The 21386-nt window shown below is 47.0% G+C and overlaps 2 protein-coding genes across 2 annotated transcripts; one reads left to right on the top strand and one right to left on the bottom strand.

Annotated features, from left to right (window-relative positions):
- The first annotated feature begins 488 nt into the window (after window positions 1-488).
- LOC138721234 (transmembrane protein 178B-like) lies at window positions 489-13181 on the top strand. The gene is made up of 4 exons (XM_069858129.1): window positions 489-880; window positions 8258-8371; window positions 9588-9725; window positions 11530-13181. Exons 1-4 carry the CDS (start codon window positions 502-504, stop codon window positions 11772-11774), a joined length of 876 nt encoding a protein of 291 aa, XP_069714230.1. The 5' UTR covers window positions 489-501; the 3' UTR covers window positions 11775-13181.
- Window positions 13182-13647: 466 nt separating this feature from the next.
- PSMC3 (proteasome 26S subunit, ATPase 3) lies at window positions 13648-21043 on the bottom strand. The gene is made up of 12 exons (XM_069858106.1): window positions 20927-21043; window positions 20773-20853; window positions 17283-17408; window positions 16445-16549; window positions 16287-16349; window positions 15709-15846; window positions 15424-15567; window positions 15062-15210; window positions 14547-14643; window positions 14253-14398; window positions 13984-14065; window positions 13648-13861 (listed from the first exon to the last, which is right to left on the bottom strand). The coding sequence occupies exons 1-12, from the start codon at window positions 20951-20953 to the stop codon at window positions 13751-13753; spliced, it is 1269 nt and encodes a 422-aa protein (XP_069714207.1). The 5' UTR covers window positions 20954-21043; the 3' UTR covers window positions 13648-13750.
- Between the last annotated feature and the right edge of the window lie 343 nt (window positions 21044-21386).

Here is a 21386-nt window from a genome sequence, read left to right as displayed (position 1 = left end):
GTACCAGAAATGGTGTGGCCAGCAGGACCAGGGAAGTGATTGTCCCCCTGTGCTTGGCATCAGTGAGGCCACACCTTGAATCCTGTGTTCAGTTTTGGGCTCCTTGCTACAAGAAGAACACGGAGGCGCTTGACCGTGTCCAGAGAAGAGCAACGAAGCTGGTGAAGAGGCTGGGGAACAAGTCTGTGAGGAGCTGCTGAGGGAGCTGAGGGTGTTTAGCCTGGAGGAGGCTGAGGGGAGACCTTATCATTCTACAACCACGAGGTGGGCGTTGATCTCTTCTCCCAAGCGACAGGCGATGGGACAGAGGGGACTGACTCAAGCTGCGCCAGGGGAGGTGCAAACTGGACGTTAGGAAAAAAACGGTCACCAATAAAAGGCTGTCGGGCACAGGCTGCCCCGGGAGGTGGTCGAGCCCCAGCCCCTGGAGGCGAGCGGGGGGCGGGGCCCCGGGCGGCGCTGCAGGGGAAGCGCCCGCCCCGCCGCCCCCGGCGCGGTAAGATGGCGGCCGCGGCCCAGGCTCTGAGCGGCTCGGGGCTGCTGCTGGCCGCCGCCGCCCTCGCCCTGCTGGCCGTGGCCATCGGCACCGACTCCTGGTACGAGACGGACGCGCGGCGGCACCGGGAGCGCTGCCGGGGCTTCGGGCACAAGCGCAGCGACCCGCCCGGCTCCATGTCTGCGCCCAGCTCGCACCTGCCGCTCCGCGCCCGGCCCCCGCGGGCCCTGCTGCCCGGGCGGCCCCCGGCCCCCGCACCGGCCGTCGCGGCCGCCGCTCTGGACTCGCACTGCGGCCGCCGCTTCAACTCCACCGTGTCAGGGCTCTGGAGGCGCTGCCACCGCGCGGGCTACGAGCCGGACAGCGAGGAGCTCATCCGGAAAGGTGCGGCCCGCGGGGCGGCCACGTGGCCCCTGCCGCTGTCCGTGGTGCTGACGCGGGGGCCGGGGACCGGGCGTGCGGGGACGGAGGGAGGGTGCGGGCGCGGCCACGTGGCCCCCGCTGCTGTCCCTGGTGCTGACGCGGGGGCGGCCCCGCACGGCCCCGACCCCATCCCGGCGGTTTGTCCGCCTCCCTGTCTGCTTAAAATGCTGCAGTGCTGGGTGGGACTGCGTCCTCGGGCAGCCCCTTCTGTGGCCTGACGCTCGAGCAAGGTCTCGGTGGGCGTTCTCCCGACCCTGGCACCTTCTTGTTATCGAGCACTAAGAAATATACAGTGTCGTCTGTGATGTTTGCGGCAAGGAGAAAGGGACCTGTTGTTCCTGTTTTAGCATGGGGGAGTTCTCACTGCAGTGGGTGGACTGCCAGGCCTCCACAGTGGCAGATATTGCTCAGGGTTCAGGGGTGACAAGAGAGAAAGCTGTGCATCTTCTACTGTTACGGCACATGGTACAATGCCAAACAGTTCACAAATAAAGATCCTGGACTGGATGGTACAAATAGGGTAGTGGGCTAACTTATTAAGTCAAAATAAATGACTTGTAAAACAAGCTTAGGATGACAAATGCTGCGTGTGGTTAATGATAAATAACAGGACTTATTGTTCCAGCAGGTACGCATTAGCACAGGGAGAGTGGGAGTTGGGAGAAGTGCTTCCATTGAGGCACAGAATGGAAATGCTATCTTAAGAAAGTGGGAGCATTTATTCAGCGTGGCTTCCAACTGTGACGCCAGTCCTGCACAGCAGAGGATGGATAGACTGGCACTGTGAAGCTCTGCTAGTCTTTGTCTGTTCTTCCCAATGCACAGCAGTGACTCTTACTTTTAAAAACTGCAGTGCTGTGATTTGCTTCTTTCTCTATTTATCTAATTTCACTAAAAGGCAGCTTATTAATTTCTTTCTGTGAATCGTGTCTATCATGTAAAGTATATATATTTAATTTTTGCTTTGCATCAAGGCAAATGCTTTCAGCTCCTGTTGAGATCAGTGAAGACTGGGGAAAGGGTTGGGAATAGTAATAGTTTGGTCCTCAATATTTCTGCTTCTGAGGTATTTTCCCAACACTACAGTGGTCAGACAGAGAGGCAAGAGTATGCATTCTGCATACCCAAGGGCGTTACAGAGTGGCGAGTGATCTTCCTCAGGATGTGATGTGTAAGACTGGATGGAATGTAAATCCAAAAGGTTTTCCTTCTACTTTATTTTTTTCTTCAGCTACTCTAACAAAAGACCTTGCCTTTCCCTATAAGCCTTCCTTCCCTCATATGCTTTGCCTATCAGGTCTGTAGTTGCTACTCTACAGATTTATGCCTTATTTCATAGAGGGAAATTATTAATAATAATTCTTGTAGAGTCAGATCTTTAAATAGATATGGCTCTCTTCTTATAATTTTGCCTGACCTGCTTTACTAGCAGCATTTTCTTGTTCCCACTGTGTCTACCTTTCCTCTGACAACTGTGATTAAGCAGCCTTTTCCAGCTGATGGTCAGGTGTGGCTGTGGATGAGCTGCTTTCTCAAGCATGATACTACATCTGGGGTTTCCAAAAAGAAAAAAAAAACACGTGTGTTTTTCTCCTAGCGTGAGCTGAAGATCACTGCTGTGCACCTCTGAAAGTCCTACTTTCTCCTCGATTTGCAGTAAGTTTTCAGCTAGCTCTTTGGTGATGTTGTGTGATGCCTTCTTATATTCCAAATGCTCCTTAAACTAGAGATCTTCGTAGGCTTCGTAGTGAGAGTGGAGTAACTTTTTTTTTTTTTTTTGTGGCAATCCTGTGGTAATTTTGGTTTGGGGTTATACTCTTCAGTCTTCTAGTGCCTCTGGAATAAGGTTTCTTTCCTTTCTGTGTCTCTCTTCAATTCTGAGTAAATGACTAATTCCTTAAGTACCCTTATCCATTTAGATAATTCCATGGATTCCTAGTCCTGCATTATTCTACTGTTTTTAATAGAAAGCAGTTCTGTGGAAACTTTCATACTTGAGCATTTTAGTTGATGGTGCTTATACATGCATATGGTTATATATCTAAAAAAAAATTTTAAAAATATAAAATATACTCACTTCATGTACTTAAAAGGAAAAAGGAGTCAAATGTAGCACAAAACTGAGAGAAATGGGAAATGTGTAAATCTGAGAGGGGAGAAATGGGAAATGTTTAAATCTGAGAGGAGAATGATGCATGGGATTTTTCTTCAAATTCAAAATCGCTATTTTGGAACTGTGAAAAAATAGATAATTTCATTTAAAAAATACAATTAAGAAGGCAAAAGAAGAAATAACGTACAAACCAAATGGGGAAATGGAGATTAGCAAAAAGACAGCAGCCAAAGAACTGAAACCTTGGTTTCCTTGGTAAGGGAACCAAGAGGATCTGTGTGTAGGGAGGGACTCTGTGAGCATAAGAACCTGAGCACTATTTTACATCATCTTACAGAGCCTGTGTGATGTGGATTACAGACTGGATAACTGAGGCTGCAACAAAAACCTTTTGCATGGAGAATCCTTTAGTAGTGCGGTCCTGCAGAGATTTATTGTATGCTGTTAGGTGGTCTTCTCTATTAATACGAAAAAAGTGTTGCTTACAAAGTGGTGACAGTAGAAAATGAGTAGTTAGGAAAGATCCATTGTAATGGGCTGCTTTGGATAGCTTGGTAGGTTCATTTGAACAACATGCATTTGAACAGCAGGAAATTGAAGGAATTAAAAAAAGAAAAGGTTCATTGCTGTTCATAAACTGAGTATTCTATTGCTTTTCAAGCTTGCTTTGAAAAGACTCTGGAGTGGGACAGGTACATCTCATGTATACTGGGCAGAAATAACTTCTTAGTACCATGATGTAGCTGAGAAAGTGAGAAGACCCTCTGGATGCTTAAGCAGAGGAACACAACAGTTTGTGGCAGTAACGAGGCCCTTAAGAGAAAACTGCTCAGTCCTGATGTCTGTACTTCCTGTCCTTTCCAGCTGATTATAGATTGGAAGAGTTACAGGAATGACTGTGAGGTCTGCAGAGTATTTATTATAGTGTCATGGCCATTGTAAGTATGATCTGTCAGTAAATATGATGTGTAGGAGTTGTCGTATTTAAAGAAAGGTTGATTTACCAGATGTAGTGGCCTTTGGGTGACAATGTGGACAGAGTGATCCCTTAGCTATGATGCTCTAAGCAGTCCTGGGCAGAAGTGGTAGGATTAGGACAGGGAGCTTCAGTGGCCACTTGGTCTTGGGGCACGAAGGAGAAGAGGGCCAGAGCTCATGTGGTAGCTCAGTGTTAACTGCCCAGGGCTGTCCCTGGCCTTGCTCATGGTGAGAAGGAGAGAGTCTCCTGTAGCTGTGTGAGAGCCTAACAGCTTTAAGATAGGGCTGGCCTAGGTATCAGAACTGAAAATGAGAAACCCTTCCATTCCTTCTCATAATGCTGGCACATAGGCAGCGTAGAGAAGAAAACCCACTTGTTTCAGAGTCAGAGAGAGACGAAAACTCAACTGACAGAAAGGGTGTACTGAGCCCAGGGTTACAAACTGAGTGGGTCATGGCAGGCCTGCATCTGGGTTTCCAGATGTCTTGAAGTCCAAAAACTCTTTCTAGCCAGCATCCTCTGATCTTTCCCGGCCTTTGTGTTCGGTCAAGAGAAAAGACTCGTCCAGGGACACTAATGTGAAGTGTCTCAACTGCTGTGAGAGGGTGTGGGAATGGAACATATCTGCAGTTGCAATCCTGAGGGGAAAAGAAAAAACACATTGGGGACAAGGTGTGAGAAACACGGTTGGCTGTGGGAGGGCACAGGCGTGTAGCTTGGCCGTGGAAGTGTCAACATGCTGGACGCAGTTCATTGATTCTTATGTTTATTTTTTTAATCTAGAAAATTGCATGTGCCGTGTAACTTTCTTAGTGTTCTTTTAATGCCCCTAAGAAATGCTGGGATCAGGCTGACTGTGTAACCTTTTTCTTGTAGATGTGCTTTATGGTAAGCTAAAGACATGAGCACCTTCCCCTTCTGTCCTGTATTCTCAGCATGTGCCATAGAACACAGCGGTCACTTATTTGTTCACCACGTCACTCTGTTCTAATCAAGCCCTCACCTGAAGGCAAAGTGTTTAATTTTGGCCGGCTTTCTTATGGTGCTTGTGCTGCATGTGTTACAAACAAAAGCGAAATCACTTTGCTATCAGGTTTCTGAAATAGAAGGCAGGATGCTGTCCCTGTTTTGTAGGCTCTGATTTAAGGTATGTACGAGCCTAGAACGAAAGACTTACTGGAGTATCTTTGAAATCCCTTTGACTTCACAGTAACCTTGAGACTGCAAACCTGATTTTGATTTTTTTTTTCTTGAGTAATTAGAGAACAAGGTATTATATCACTTTAAATTGAGCCCCATGGAGTACCTGGCTATATTTCAATGCATATCATTTCATAGAATCATAGACTCGCCAGGTTGGAAAAGACCCATCAGATCATCGAGTCCAACCATTCCTATCAAACACTAAACCATGCCCCTCAGCACCTCGTCCACCTGTCCCTTAAACACCTCCAGGGAAGGTGACTCAACCACCTCCCTGGGCAGCCTGTGCCAGTGCCCAGTGACCTTTTCTTTGAAATTTTTTTTCCTAATGTTTGGCCTGAACCTCCCCTGGTGGAGCTTGAGGCCATTCCCTCTTGTCCTGTCTCCTGTCACTTGGGAGAAGAGGCCAGCACCCTTCTCTCCACAACCTCCTTTTAGGTAGTTGTAGAGAGCAATGAGGTCTCCCCTCAGCCTCCTCTTCTCCAGGCTAAACAACCCCAGCTCTCTCAGCCATGCCTCATAAGGCCTGTTCTCCAGCCCCTTCACCAGCTTCGTTGCTCTTCTCTGGACTTGCTCCAGAGCCTCAACTGCAATTGCAGTTTCTGCAAATTAGAGATTCACTCAGGAAATGGAGATCATGAACTAGACACTGCAAATGCAAAATCTGGCTCCTGAGAGCTGCCTGGGTGCTTGTTATAAATTTCTGGGAGAAAGTGTGTAAGTATTCCGCTGAGAAATCACTACTTCCTTGATCCCCTGACTCTTTTGCCTGTGTGCTCCAGATTTCCTAGCAGACCTGCAGAGGGAGGCCTCCCTTGTTTTGCCTGTGGCTCACACCAGAGCAAATACAGCCTGTGCTCTCAGAGAAATGGGAATCTTACTGAAAAAGTGGCTTGCGGTGATGTAATCCAAGGCTGTCACCAAGCCCATGGATTAGAGGCCAGCGCTGAGCATAAACCCTAACATTTTCTAACTCCTGAGCTCTTCGCTTTGCAAACTTGCTGTTTTATATAAATTTATGTGCTACCTATGTAAAATTAGCACTTTGAATTCTTGGGAAGAAAGGATTAGGAGTAAAATTTTTAAACCAGAGGCAGAATTAATTGATATTTGAAAACTTATAAATAACCAGATTTGTATAAGAAGGCAAGGAGGTTTTACTGTTAGTCTGCATGTAAACTTCTGTAATAATACAGAGCAAAGATTTTCTCAGTGATATTTTAGCTGAGGAGTTCATAGCTTTGATCATAAGAGATGTACGTCTCTAGTCTTTCATTTTTCTTTAATGAGCTACAAAAAAAGTAATCTTTGCTCTTATATAAAATACTGTTTCATATATAGTACTTCTATAATCAGAATATGTAAGTTACTTTTAATGAATCCACTGTGTTGTAATCTAAAATCTGATGGCATTAGCTTGCTGTCAACATGTTTCTCAACAACACATGTAAATCACATCTATATTGAAATTGAATTCAGTCACCAGTTATAGGTGAAACTTAATTAGGTACTGTGATGTGCTTTTTATGGCCGAAGTTCTTAATGCAGATGTTTGCAGTGCTTTTTCAAATGAAGTGACATCCTCTGCTGCTGGGTTGCCTTGCTGACCCATTTGCTCCAGCAGCACTACAGGCTTGTTCTGAAATAACCACAAAGAGGGTGCGCTGCTCCCCAGGGGGAGGGCGAATGGCTGGAGGTGAAGGGCAGCGACTCCAAGTAACGCTGCCAGCGCCCGGTGGTGGCAGAGACGTGGCAGGGAACCACCGCAGGGGAAGCAGCGCCGAGGAGGGGAGCCTGCTTGAAATGCTTTGCAGCACAGAGGCCTTCGGAACTCTTACCTTTGAGATTTCCCCTTTTTGGGGGCCTGTTCTTTATATGTCTGCTTGTTCTGGTCAGTAATAAATGTCACTGTTTCATTAACGTGAAGAAATTCAGACCAGCTTTTCCTCCCTGTCCTGATGGCTGGAATTGGCTGGGCTTATTGTGTGCAGCTCCTGATCTTGTGAAGTGGGGGCTTCCACTTTGCAGGTCCTTGTAGGAACAAGGTCAGTACAGTCCCAGTGAACGTTTTAGAGAACAAAGTCATGCTTCCCACTGCTGGGAATGGCACAAAGCCCATTTCTTTGCCTGGGTTTTCTAGTGTCTTTTGCAAAGCTGATCACTGAGCCTGCAGCTCCCTGCTAGGTATTGTTCACCAGCTTAATTAGCTCACTGGCCAACTGATTGTTTCTGCATGGTTCTTCTGCCCCAGCAATCAAATAGCAGTAATGGCTCTCTGGCCATTGTTTAAGGGGAACTTTTTGTACTGTTTAGCTCTTTTGCCTTTCTGGCTGTCCACTTCTACCTTACCATTCAGGTTTATTCTCCCTTCTGGCCCTGGCTTTATTTGTAACAGGGAAGGCAAGGCACCTTCCTCTCCCTCCACCCCCTTGTATCTTCTCTGTTATCAGTTGTTTTCTAAACTAAAAAACCCTTTCAAGAAGAGTGTGCCTGTAGGTTCACACTGGCATCTGGGGCACACTTTTCTTTAAGCTGTGGTGGAAACAAGCCTACTTGGGTTTTATTGCTCACTGCAAGAAAAGCAAAGAGCCAGTGGCTCTTGGAGTGATTTCAAACTTTTCTCCTATATAGTTCATTTCCCAGCATTCATTCAAAAATTTTTAAGTGATTCAATACTCTCTTCTTAGAGACAAAGCAGTCCTGTCAGTATTCAACCATGTTCTTGACTCCTCAGCCATTCCTAAGAGCTAGTACGAGTTTCTCTAGGAAGCTTCTGGAGCTGGTTTTGGTGACAGTTACTGCTTACCTTCAGATGTTCTTTCTTGGAACTTGCTCCCCATTTGATGGTGTTTCTTTGTAGCAAGGCTCCCTCCCCCTGCTAATCCCGAGAGCCTTTTAAGTAAACAGCTCTTTTTTTTGGTTAAGGTTGCTCTGCTACTGAACTAAGGCTTCTCTTGTGTGAGCTCTGCTGGGCCAGCCAACTGAGCAGCAAGCGCAAGGCACACGAGTTTCCTGTTGTTTCACACTGGTGTCTCTTTTACAGGAGTTATTCAGCGCTGCACTGCTGTGAAGTACCACTACACCTCCAGCTCTCTGCCTCGGAACTTACCCACCAACATCACAAACACCATACGGCAGGATGAGTGGCATGCGCTCCGTAAGTAACCAAAGCAGCATACAAGATGGTTTGGATTGCTTAAGGTCAAATGAGGGCTCTGAATCGGCTGTCACTGGACTCTAGGCATAAGTACATATTTTTCAGTGAGGAAGGGCAAGTGGCTGACAGTATAGTTGGAAGGGGACTTGAGAACTGGAGGAGCTTAAGTGGTGAATTCAGGGTGTGTGTAGTGTGTTGCAAGGTGTTATCATATTTTGGATCTGGGACAGACAATTCCTAGCCAACTTACACCAAAGGTGCTGCATCACTGTATTCTCTGTATAGGTCTTGTTGCATTATTCTGTGTGTCCACTAGTGACTTGGTGCAGCTCCCTGGCAACCAGGTCTTTTAGGGAACATCCCAGTTTGTCTTTGCAACCTCCTGTTACCGGCTTCTGGCCCACGAGCTGGCTTATGCCAAAGTCCTTCTCACGCAGATGACTGACCCTGTAACCTGTCACTAAAATTATTTAATCAGTTTTTTTCTGCTCCTGCTTCTCTCTGTGTTTCTTTTCTGGTTCTGTTGCCTCACACATTTCTGCCTAGCCCCTGTCATGTGAGCCTCAGTGCTGAGGAAATCTAGCCAGAGTCTGAACTAGGAGGAGACAAGACCAGCACTTGTATTATGGATGACAAAGTGCTGTTCATAGCATTTGTGTCCAAGCCTTTTTTTTTTTGGAGCTTGTTACTGGAGTTGTTCCCATCATACTGTATTGATCTCCTGTCTGATTCTGTCCTCCCACTATTCCTCTTTTCAGTTTCACTCTCTGCCTTCCATGTGCTTGTCTTTTACTTCTCTTCAGCATCCCCTCTCGCTTCTTTTATTTCTATTTTCAGCAGACACACACTGAACTCCACACATGGGGGAAAAAAAAAAAAAAGCCCTTGCAGTGCTAACATTTATAAATTGTTGCTGAATTCATAATGTACCCATTCTATCCCATGTTGGAGAGTATTTGGCCAGTATTCCTCATGATCAGGACAGAAATGCTCCCTACTTGTACAGTGCCCAGCAGACAGGAGTTAAGTTAGCTGGATTCTCTTAATTTCAGTGTGATGGGCAAGTTGTCTACCTCAAAGAAGGTACGGGGGAGGAGTCCATGGGTGAACTATAAACTTTAGAAACAGCAAGTCTAAGTCTGCCTGGACTCCTCCCTGGCTGTCCTGGGTGCCACCATCTTCATCCCTTCTTTCCTGCTTTTCTCTCTTTCCTCAGATCTGCGGAGGATGACAGCTGGCTTCATTGGTATGGCAGTCTCCATCATCCTGTTTGGGTGGATCATCGGTGTGCTGGGCTGCTGCAAACAGCAGGAGCTCATGCAGTACGTGGCTGGGCTGCTCTTCCTAATGGGAGGTGAGGGCCTTTCACTTCTATTCCTGAAGTCATCACAGTCAGTATCGCTGGCTGGGGAGGGGCTCTTAAAGGCAAAGTCAGGCCATGACAAACACATGAATCAATTCTTTTGTGCAGCAAGCCAGCAGCACAGCACAGTTACCACTTCCAGCAATGGGCAGGACCTGTGCTTGCAGGGGTATTTGCATGTTTCTGAGTAGACCCTGCTGTAGGTACACGAGCCTTCTGCTCTGGAGAGCTAGTGTGTAGCCACAGGGACCAGGTGCACCATGAGCACAGTCCTCTTTCCTGCTCCAAGTACGTAGAGCCTGCGACTCCTGTCAGACAGCTCAGCTCAGTTTTCCCTGGAGTATCTTAGAAACCAAAGAAACAAATCCATGTAGAGCACCTTTCTGCTGCTCAAAGATGCTCACATCTTTGGGTGACAACGAAGTCCAAACCCAACAAAGCCTGGAGAACATTGGTAAGGGCGTCAGCTCAACGCTTGCCTGGGGTGATACAGCTGTTCCTCCTGGCTGTGAGCAGACTTTCTGGATGGCCAAAAGTTTTTCTGAACTCTAATTGTTCAGCTTAAAAACGGGCAATATTTTGTCCTTATTTGAAAGGGGCATAGTAGCAACAAATCATAGAATCAATCACCAGGTTGGAAAAGACCCATCAGATCATCGAGTCCAACCATTCCTATCAAACACTAAACCATGCCCCTCAGCGCCTTGTCCACCCGTCCCTAAACACCTCCAGGGAAGGTGACTCAACCACCTCCCTGGGCAGCCTCTGCCAGTGCTCAATGACCCTTTCTGTGAAAAATTTTTTCCTAATGTTCAGCCTGAACCTCTCCTGGCAGGGCTTGAGGCCAATGCAGCAAAAGGGTGAGCCACTGAGATTGCAAGTGGTAAATGAGCGCCTTTCAGGTATGGAAAATGAGGAGTTACTTAAAAAACAGACCTTGCTACCCTAGAGGCCCAGCGTCAGCATCTATAATGGCTGCATGAAGGAACTTGTTGATATAACAAAATCTGTATCAATTAAACAAGTATGTGTGACACTGGTTTAGTGCCACTTTTTTAGTGTGTGTGTAGGTTTGTTGTGTGTGTAATATTCACTTGCCATAAGCAAGCCTTCGGAAGGAGTGGTTTTGGGGAGCAGCATAGAAAACAGCCCTGCTGACATGGTGTGATGCTAGTAAGATGCAATGAGTAAAGTATTATAAGCGGAACAAGTAGAATGGTCCCTTTTGAGTGCTTTTGCACTTACTGTGATGGGCATGTTGTCAGCAGTAAGAGCTGCCATTAGCCTTTAGGCACAGATCCAGAGCTGGAGAGAATAAAATGATCACCTTGGCCTTGAGTCTAGCACACCGGTGTATATCAGATGTACTAGACTGCCTTGCGTTATAGGTTTCTTTGGCTTTTTTTGCTCCTCACTATAGGTGCTTAGTGACTGTGTAGCAGATGACAAAAGCCTGGGCACTTTCTATGGGCCTAGGCAACAGCTGACAGGAGTCTGGATGTTCCTAGCAGAAACCAAGCCATGCTGCACTTTGCAGCTCCGGGCTTCAGCGATTTACCTTCCAGAGGAGACACTGCCCACGTACTGTCCAGAGTCCGATGACAGTCATTGGAATTAAATAAAGTCTCAAGAGAATCAAAGCATGATGAACTACAGATGACTGAGTTTGAAACAGCAACAGAGAGAGCTAAGGCAATATTGGTTATTTGTGAAGTGAGTTGTCCTGTAGTCCTACGTATTTTGCAGAATTATGTGTCTGAAGGCAGTGTAGAACCCTCTTGCTTTTCTCCTGCAGGTACATGCTGTATCATCTCGCTCTGCACATGCGTAGCTGGGATCAATTTTGAGTTATCTCGCTATCCTCGCTATGTCTATGGGCTGCCAGAGGACATCAGTCATGGCTATGGCTGGTCCATGTTCTGTGCCTGGGGAGGCCTGGGCCTCACCTTGCTGGCTGGGTTTCTCTGCACATTGGCCCCATCACTCAACACTTCTCGGGCGTCTGTACAAAAACCCAGACAAGAAAATGGGGCCGTGTGACCTCAGAGGGAGCGAGGAGAGACTCTGGAAAGCGCAGCCTGGGCAGAGCTGTTGGTTTAACACCGGGAAGAGGTGGCATGTCAGCGTGTGGAGAGCAGTGCCATAGCTATGGAAATACCAGCCTATGGAATGCTGCTACAGCCTCCAGCCGCAGACAGAGACATTGCAAGTAACTCCAGGTTTGAATTATTGCCGATTTGCTCATTGATTGTTTCAGGGGGACAGTTCTTTTCATTTGTTTTTTCTTCTGTTTACAAGGGATTAAGTCCAAGGCTGTGTCTTTTTTTGTGCTGTTTTTTGAACTGTACCTCCATGGTCCTGTTATTGTCCAGTTGTAAGGGATGTTTACGCACCAACTCTATTGCTGCAGGTCTGTGTAATTCAGACCCAAAACAGGGCAAGGAGCTATGTGAAGTTGGCTTGAACACTTTTGCAACAGGCGTGTCTAGTGTTGGCTCAGGCCATCATTTCCCAAAAGAACCTTGATCTAAGCTGAGGTTTAGGCCAAAGAATTAGCCCATTCTTAGTATTAACTCCTTTAAATCAGAAATCTGTGCTATTCCATGCTGTACTAGGGAGCTATTTACTTACTGCTAAAGCTGTTTCCAAAAGGAGCCAGCTGTAACTGAGCAGGAAGACTCTCAAAAAACCTCTTACTGGCTTTAGGAGAGGAGGGGAAGGTTTTCTTCAGCGTCTTACACAGGTAAGGTTACTCGTTTGGCTAATGAATATACCCTTATTTTAATGGGGAGGTGTATGCACCATGCAGCTTTAAACTATTCCACTAGAGGCCAGGGTATGTTTCTGAAAGTGTGTCATAGTTTGAGCTGCTGGGATCAACTTTCACCCCTCACAACTAACTTGTGGGTGCACCTCCTGTTCTGTGAAAGGAGATGAGCAATTCTTCCCCAAGCTCAAAAAGCAGTACTGCTACAATAGCAGAAGATATACAGCCCCCTCAGATATTAACGTCCAAAGGAACCACAATGTATTTTCCTCAGGAACACATGGCTTCTGCTCACTTCACCACTTACCCCTTTCTAATGTCAAATGCCCCCTGAGCACAGCATGTCAAGAACATGCATGCTCCACTGGAATAAGCTCCCTCTCCAAAATGAGCAGTAAGGACCTTGGAACCAGTGCAAGTACTAGGGCTAACTCAGGAACATCAGCCAAAGTACGCTGGGGTGCATTTTTCCATCTGTTCTTTCTTCCCTCACATCCCTGCCCCTCTCCCAAGTGTCCAAAAACTGCACAGGTAAAGATGAGATGGCCAGCATTTGGAGATGTTTACATTGTATTTAAAATACAATACAGTGGCATGTAAGATACTTAATGCTAAGTGTATTTATGAAAAGTGTAATTTTTAAATGGAAGTTGTAATTCTCAACTGGCATTAAAAGTACTGAAAGACTTCCTCAGTGGATGAAACCTTGAATTCTTTCTGACTAACTACCAGACTGATTCACCAGAGTTCACATACATAGCAGCAGTGGTGTTAAAGCCTCCAAAGTCAAGTTTAAATGATAAAGTTAAAACATCATTGATGTGTGAATCGTGTTCACTTCTCTCTTGCAAAATGAGTGTTAGTCCAAAAGTTCCAAGGACTGACAAAGCTGTACAATCTGTTCACTGGTTGCACAGGTAAAAACAGGGGATGCTGTCTGAGCTGCAGTTCATTAATTTTGAAGTACACTTACTGCAGAATAACCTGTTGGTCCTCATCCAGAAGTAGCAGAGCAGGATTTATTTCAGTTCTAGCAGGAGGAGGCTCCAGTGGCAATATGACAGGCACTGTGGACAGCAGGTTCTCACCTTCCCTTTGCAGATGTAAAACCACTAAGCAAGGGCAACAGCCCCAACACATCATGGATTTGTTTTTAGGGGGAAAAAATGTTTTATTTTTTCCAGACAGAAAGTAAGTGGTACAGTCCAATCTAGTCCTGTCTTCTGCCAAGGCCTTGACTAGGCAGAGATCAGGCATAGTACTGCAGATTGGCTTTTTTCTTTGCTTGAACCTCCAGGATTCCTTCCATGTAGTCCTCATGGGTGAGCTCTGTAGCTCCACGGCGGAGGGCAATCATCCCCTACCCAACAAGACAGGATTTAGAGAGGGCATGTGAGCACCACCTCAGTTCAAAGTGATCACTCTATGCTAGCTTTCACATTTCTCTCCTATCAGTGCTGGCTGCTGCAGAGGAATACTTACCGCTTCAACACACACAGCCTTGCACTGGGCTCCATTGAAATCATCTGTGCAGCGAGCCAGCTCCTCATAGTTCACATCAGGGCTGATATAAGTAGGAGGGGGGAAAAAACAAGTCTGAGAACATGTACCAAATAGAAAAAGTGAAGTATGGCACTTTCTTAAAATCCAACACCGAGCTCTCAACAAAAGACAGCACCTACCACTCCACAGGCCTGCGGTACCATCATGAGTGGCAAACACACCCCCAGAAGGCAATGCCTCTTCCATACCTGACATTCATTTTGCGTGAATGGATCTGCATAATTCTAGCTCTGGCCTCCTCATTAGGCATTGGGAACTCAATCTTGCGATCTAATCGTCCGGAGCGGAGCAAAGCTGGGTCCAAGATATCAACCCGGTTGGTTGCAGCAATCACCTAAGTAAAAGAAAGATTCTCAGTCTAAGGCAGCTGGAGGACAGGCCTGTCCTCCCCAAGGATCCACCAAGCTTCTTCCCTAGACACTGCTTTCCATCCCCTGCTAGAGCACCCTAGACCTCAGCAGCACTCTCTGCTAGATCCCAACCTTGACTTGCGTGTTGGGCTGGAAACCATCAAGTTGATTGAGCAGCTCCAGCATGGTCCTCTGCACCTCCCGATCACCAGCCTTCTCACTATCAAACCTGAGGAGGAAACATGGGTAAAACGATCAGCATGAACCTGACCACTCTGCCCCCGAGTATTTCATGTCATAAAAAGACAGAACGACTGCAGTTCACACCCTTTGGCCAAGCCCTTCCAAATTCCTCCTTGAACCTACAGAAAGTCCTACCTTGGACTGTGACTGGAATAACTGTCAGTCTCTGTATGCCTGATACAGTTATCAGAAAAGTTTTTTACAGCGGGAAATGATCAGATGGATCCTGAGTCTCATGTACTTCACTCATAAGCCCAAGTATTGCAGCAACTGCTGCCTGTGACCGGCTTTATACTCTTGTTTCTGAATAGGCCTATGCTTTAAGCTAGGCTTTCCTCACATACACAGGCAAAGGGGGCTGCTAGGCTGCCCTCAAAAGCTTCGCAACATGGCCTACACCTCACCTTTTAGTGCCAATGGCATCCAGTTCGTCGATAAAGATGATAGAAGGAGCTTTCTCCTTGGCTAGAGCGAAAGCATCACGTACCAGCTTAGCTCCATCACCAATGAACATCTGCACAAGTTGTGGACCTGCAAGCTTCAGGAATGTAGCCTGGCAAGTAAAAGAGAATCCTGTGCTTTGTTTCTCAATAGGGTCAGTACCGACTACTACAGAAAGCCCTTAATTAAAATAAGCAAACAGACAAGAAAAGCCCAGCCTTTGTACCACCAGTTTGAATGTATGACCCCACTCCCCTTGGAAGTGTTCTTACTCTTTTTCAGGTACTAGTCTACAGCAGCATAGGCTTTCAAAGGTTCCTTTTACCTTGGTCTGGGCAGCACATGCTCGAGCTAAAAGTGTCTTCCCTGTTCCTGGAGGCCCATACATAAGGACTCCTTTGGGTGGCTGTATGCCCAAGTTTTCAAATTTCTCCTTATGATTCATTGGCAGGACAATGGCCTCCACAAGCTACAGCAAAAGAAAAATATTAATCCATAAACCCATTCTCCTCCACAGACTCAGACAGCCCACTTTGAGCTGAAGTTCTGACCTGAAGTTCAAAGACTTCAAAATCCTCAGTCAGACCAGAAACTAAAAATAAAGTATCACCTCTTGGATTTGTTTATCCAGCCCCCCGATGTCACTGTACTGCTCTGTGGGTCTCTCATCCACCTCCATGGCTTTCACCCGTGAGTCATATTCCGTAGGTAGAGTCTCCAGGATCAAGTAAGAATCTTTGTTCACACCCTGTAAACAAGTCCTTTGCTTTTAACAGGCCCTTCAGACAGCAAGTAGTAAACACACAATCGAAGATGCTTTGCTAGACCTCAAGGATGCAGGAATAACCAGCTTTGACAATGGTACTCCTCAAATCACCATAGCTAACCTAGCACGTTGTAAAAAGAAGGAGGCCAATTTACTTGCAACGCAGAAGACTGGGTTTAGAAAGCTTACTAGGGGACATCTGAATTTTCAGCACCTAAATTGTATGTATAAAGATGCCCCCTCTCCCCAGCTTCTTCTCTAAACTACAAATACGACTGAGCCCATAATATCTATTCATTAAAATTTTAGTACAGAAATGGTCTTGGAGAAACCTGGACAGATTTCTCTCCTTTCTAAAGGGCAAGACACATGCAATTTGCTGGCCAGCATCTTATCTAACAGTCAACAACAGCATCACTTACCACTAGGTCTCCAGGCTTCAACTTCTCAGCATCAACCAACCCGATAACAGGCAGGAAATATGTCTGAAGGAAAGGAATCAAAATAAGCAAAACCAGCCGTACTAAGATAGGGTCCTTTTCACCACTCCTCACACCTCATCTGGGCACACGGGTCTTACCTGTCGTGTAGAGGTCTTGATCACAGCACACTTGCCCTTTCTCTGGGAATCCAGGTCAATGTTCGCTCCATCCTCCTCTTGGTCATTGGGGTCAACATCCAGCAGCTGAAAATCAGAGTGAGAAATTTCCTGACACTGTAACCAGATTAGCAGGATGACCCCAGGGTTAATGCTTCAAAATTAAATGCAGAAGGAGAAAATAAACTTCCTACTATCCATCAGCAATAAAATCCTGAAAGTATTAAAGCTCCCCTATAAAAATTCATTTCTTCCTTTCTGCATGAAGCAGCACACAGTAACACGTAGAAAGATGTGATAAAGTCCAGAACAAAGCAGTAGCTAATAGCACCAATTTCTCCTCCCATTACAGCAACTAATATTAAGCCTTAAGTTCACTAGGTTCTAGAACAGCAGTAGAAACCAATCCCCTTTTTAAGCAGGTCAGCAAAATTACTCAACTACAAAATGAGTGTGATGTAGTAACAAAGCCACCACTTTTCATTCACTGTCTCAGAAGTTTCAGAAAGTATGTACCGAATTTCGTGTGCCCAAGTCTACATTAAGCAAGACTGTGTCACCCTTCAATGGGCTGTGTTACATACAAATAAACAACAGCCACCACATAAGGAACAACCCAGACAAGAAGTGAGCAAGTGATGAGCGCTTCCAGGTCACAAACAGAACTCACAGCAAAACCTGAAAGTCCTGGCTCTAGGAGCATCAGCAGTTTGAGAATACGCCATGACTCAATTTACTGGTGAGCACCCTCACTCTTCTCCCTCCTGATACACACTGCACACACTTCTCACATTGCTGTGAAAGTGTGCACCGCTCTCACCTCAATAACGTTAGAGACAAGGTATGGCAGGGTTTTGTTCACTTTGATCTTCTCGCTGTTCTCTTTGATCTTGTCTTTCATGGCCTGGAGCTCATGGGTCACTCTCAGTACTTCACTCTTCATGATCTGGAATCAGGACACAAAAGAAAGAGGCAGGAATATTATCAGAAGACTAAAGCAAAAAAAAATGGACACATTATTATGAAACAGTTATAAAAAACATAAATCTGAGGAAACAGTAGTTATAAAGGGAAACAGTTTTTATTAAAAGAGGAAAAGCCAACAAATCAGCCAAAATTGGTTAGTCCAGTCCATTCTGGTCTCCAAGTAATTGATATCCCCGAATAATTTCTTCCCAGTGTCAGTGGATAACCTTAGCCTGATCAACCCATCAGCTGAGAGGGTTGCAATATGACCTAGACAAGGATAAGAACTCAATAAGGCCACCATGGTTTTCCTTTAAATATTTACAGATACACAGGTAACTAGACATACACACATGTACATATCTGCACACATGCACATATACACATTTTAAAATTATGTTTTGCTGGAGTTAAAGAACTGTGTTCTGGAAGCGATGACATACCATAGCTTGGGAACAAACACCCAGAAAGACCTTAAAATGAGAGTGTTCCAAGAGTAAACTGAAAAGTAAACAAAGTATGAACAAGGAACAGCAGAACTGCGGCTTGTGTCTACCAAGAGCAGTGGGATTAGCAGGATTAACAGCATCTTTGCAAAGAGATGTACCACCACTGCTTCCAACAGAACAAATGAAAACTGAGGTGCCGTTTCTAGAACACTACTCTGCTCTCCAGAACCATGCGTATCAAGACCTACGTATGACAAACAAATATACTAGCTGCCTCTATCAGGGATTAATACTTTTTGTTCTTAAAAGTAAAGCATTCAACACTAGAGTAATATCCGGTACTTGTTCCCCACACAGCCAGCCAGGTCCTTTGCAGTACAGTGGAACGTGATCTCTAGTTCAAAGCAGGGTCAGCTGTGGGCTCTCAGTAGGTTGCTCGGGGCTTTGCCCAGCTGAAATCTTGAAATCTTCCAAGGACAGAGACTATACAATTTCTCTGCCCGACTGCCCTCACAGTGACAAGGTCATCTGCATACCCCTCTGGAACTTCTCATTTTTTCAATTTATGGCCACTAATTTATGGATTGAATTAACCTTGGCCACGGCTTCAATAAGACAATAAGATGCTTTCAATAGGAAAAAAGGAAACCAAGCACACATTAGTAGCAGGACAGAAAGCTCAAATTCTTACATCTTTATATATTAACTTTTCTGAGGCTTTTACTACTACTGTAGTCAATGGCTCAAGGTCTGTATGGAGACCAGCAATGAGTGGTGTCCCTCAGGGGTTCATATTGGGACTGGTACCATTTCACATCTTCATTAATGACAGACAGTGGGATTAAGTGCATCCTCAGCAAGTTTGTTGACAACATCAAGCCGAGTGGTGTAGTCGACATGCATGAGGGACAGGATGCCATCCAGAGGGACCTGGATGAGCTTGTGAAATGGGCCTGCACAAAACTCACGAGGTTCAACAAAGCTGCAAAGTCTTCCACCTGTGTCAGGGCAATCCCAAGCACAAATACAGGCTGGGGGATAAAGGGATTGAAAGCAGCCCTAAAGAGAAGGACTTGGGGCTAACGGTGGATGAAAAGCTGGACCTGAGTCAGCAATGTGCGCTTGCAGCCCAGAAGGCCAACCGTGTCCTGGGCTGCACCAAAAGAAGTGTGACCAGCAGGTTGAAGGAGACAGTTCTGCCCTTCTACTCCACTCTGGTGAGACCCTATCTGGAGTTACTGCATCCAGCTCTAGAGTTCTGGGCAAAGAAAGTCGTAGGCCTGTTGGAGCAAGGGCCACAAAAACAATCAGTGAGATGGAACACCTCTCCTATGAGGAAAAGCTGAGAGAGTTGGGGTTGTTGAGTCTGGAGAAGAGAAAGCTCTGGGGAGGCCTTATTGTGGCCCTTCAGTAGTTAAAGGGGGCTTATAAGAAAGATAGGGACAGGCTTTTTAGCAAGGCCTGTTGTGCTAGGACATGGGATAATGGCTTTAAACTAGAAGAGGGCAGATTCAGACTAGATATTGGGAAAACACTTTTTTACAGTGAGGGTGAGGGTGGTGAGGCACTAGAACAGGTTGCTCAGAGAGGTGGCAGATGTCCCATCCCTGGAAACATTCTAGGCCAGGCTGGATGAAGCTCTGAGCAACCTGATCTGGTTGAAGATGTCCCTGCTCACTGCAGGGGGTTTGGATGGGCTGGGCTTTGAAGGTCCCTTCCAACCCAAACTATTCTATGATTCTACTAACTGTAATGGAAAACACCTATAAGAAAAGAAGTTCTGTACCAACAGTAAGTGCGTTTATACCGAACACTAAAGCCCTCAGGACAGGTCAGCGTTGTCTGGCTGATGCTCACGTACATTTTCCTCCCTTTCCTGGAGAGTCACACAGTTTGAAAACAAAAAGTTTGTGAACCCCACCGAAGCAACCATAGCACCAAATGCTCTCAGGAGAACCAGTTACACCTGAACCTTACAAAATTCAAGGACAAATACAAACCCCTGCATCTGGGAAGAACAAGCACTTTGCAGCAATACAGGCTGGCTGAGGAACAGCTGAGCTGAAAGGGACCTGGAGGTCTCCAAGGACAACAAACACAAGCCAGCAACATTCCCTAATCACAAGGGTGGCAAACAGCGTCCTGAGCTGTACTAATAGGTGTGTAGCCAATAGATGAAGGAAAATGATCATCTCCCTCTACTCAACACTTGTTAGATCCTGTCTACAGCATTGCACTTTTAGCCCAGTTTTACCTCCTCCATACAGCCATACAGGTCCACAACGAACTGGATAAACTGGACTGGGTTCAGCACGGTGCCACCAAGATGGCCAGAGTGCTGGAACACAGGCCCTGTGAGAAGTAGCTCAGGAACTGGGCTTGTTCAGCTGGAGAAGAGAACTGCTGGGGAAGGTATCAAAAAAGGCAGAACCAGACCCTTCACCGAGTGCACAGTGAGCAGATGAGACAACAGACAAACATTGATACAAGACATGTTTAGGCTGCATGTAAAGCTAATCAGTCAAGCCGCAGCACAGAACGTGCAACCTCCGTCCTCAGTGGCTTTCAAGATCCAACCAGATAAAGCCCTGTGCAGCCCGGGTTATGGCTGACCCTGCTTGGAGCAGGACAGGCTAGACACCTGCTGGAGTCTCTTTCAACCTGAATCACCTGATAATACCACCTCACCTCATAGCATGTTCCAAGTAAAGGAACAGGCTTCCCTTGCACCTATGAGGGCTGGGAAGACTCGTGCACCTTCAGCCAAAGCATCCACACTGGGAGGGCTCCATACAACAACCCCCTCAGCCTCCCCGGGTCACGGCTCTTTTAGTTTTTTACTTTGGCCCCGCGTTCGGGGGTGGCTGCGCCTCGGCCCAGTTCCCCCGGCGCTACCTTGATCTCGTTGTCGAGGAGACGCGTTCGCTGCACAATCTCTTCCGTGGACATCTTCAGCACCTCCTCGCCGACGCCATCCTGCGGGGACACAACGACAGCGTCACCCCCGGCCCGTGCCGACCCCGACCCCGACCCCGGCCCCGGCCCTCACCTCGGACTCGTCCCACACCGACGCCATCTTCCACCCGCACGGCTAGCGGATGCCCGGCGGCAGATTCGCCACGGCTCACCCCAGGGAGTGCGGTGGGGAAGCAGCGGGAAAAGCAACACGAGAATCCTGCACCCGTTTCTTTTTCTTGTCCTAGTCGTGCCTCTCGGTGCCCAACCGCGGCCCTGCGCCCGGGAGCGCGGCCCGGCGGCTTTGACGAATCTGCCGCCGGGAGATCCGCGCGGGTCATGTGACAGCGCCCAAATCTGCTGAGCGATGGCCCCGCCGCCATCTTGGGGCGGGGCCGTGAGGGGGCGGGGCCATGGGCGCGCGCGTGACAGACGGGGGCGTGGCGCAATAGGGCCGGCCGAGGGGGCGGAGCAGGAGGCGGGGCCAGGGCGGGGGCGGGCCAGGGGTGCGGGGGCGTGGGCAGGAGGGGCGGGGCAATGGCGGAGGTGTGCTC

This window comes from Phaenicophaeus curvirostris, chromosome 5, assembly GCF_032191515.1.
Source record: "Phaenicophaeus curvirostris isolate KB17595 chromosome 5, BPBGC_Pcur_1.0, whole genome shotgun sequence".
In the NCBI taxonomy this organism is placed as follows: Eukaryota; Metazoa; Chordata; class Aves; order Cuculiformes; family Cuculidae; genus Phaenicophaeus; species Phaenicophaeus curvirostris.
The sequence above is the reverse complement of the archived record's forward strand: the minus strand, read 5'-3'. Positions and strand labels throughout refer to the sequence as shown.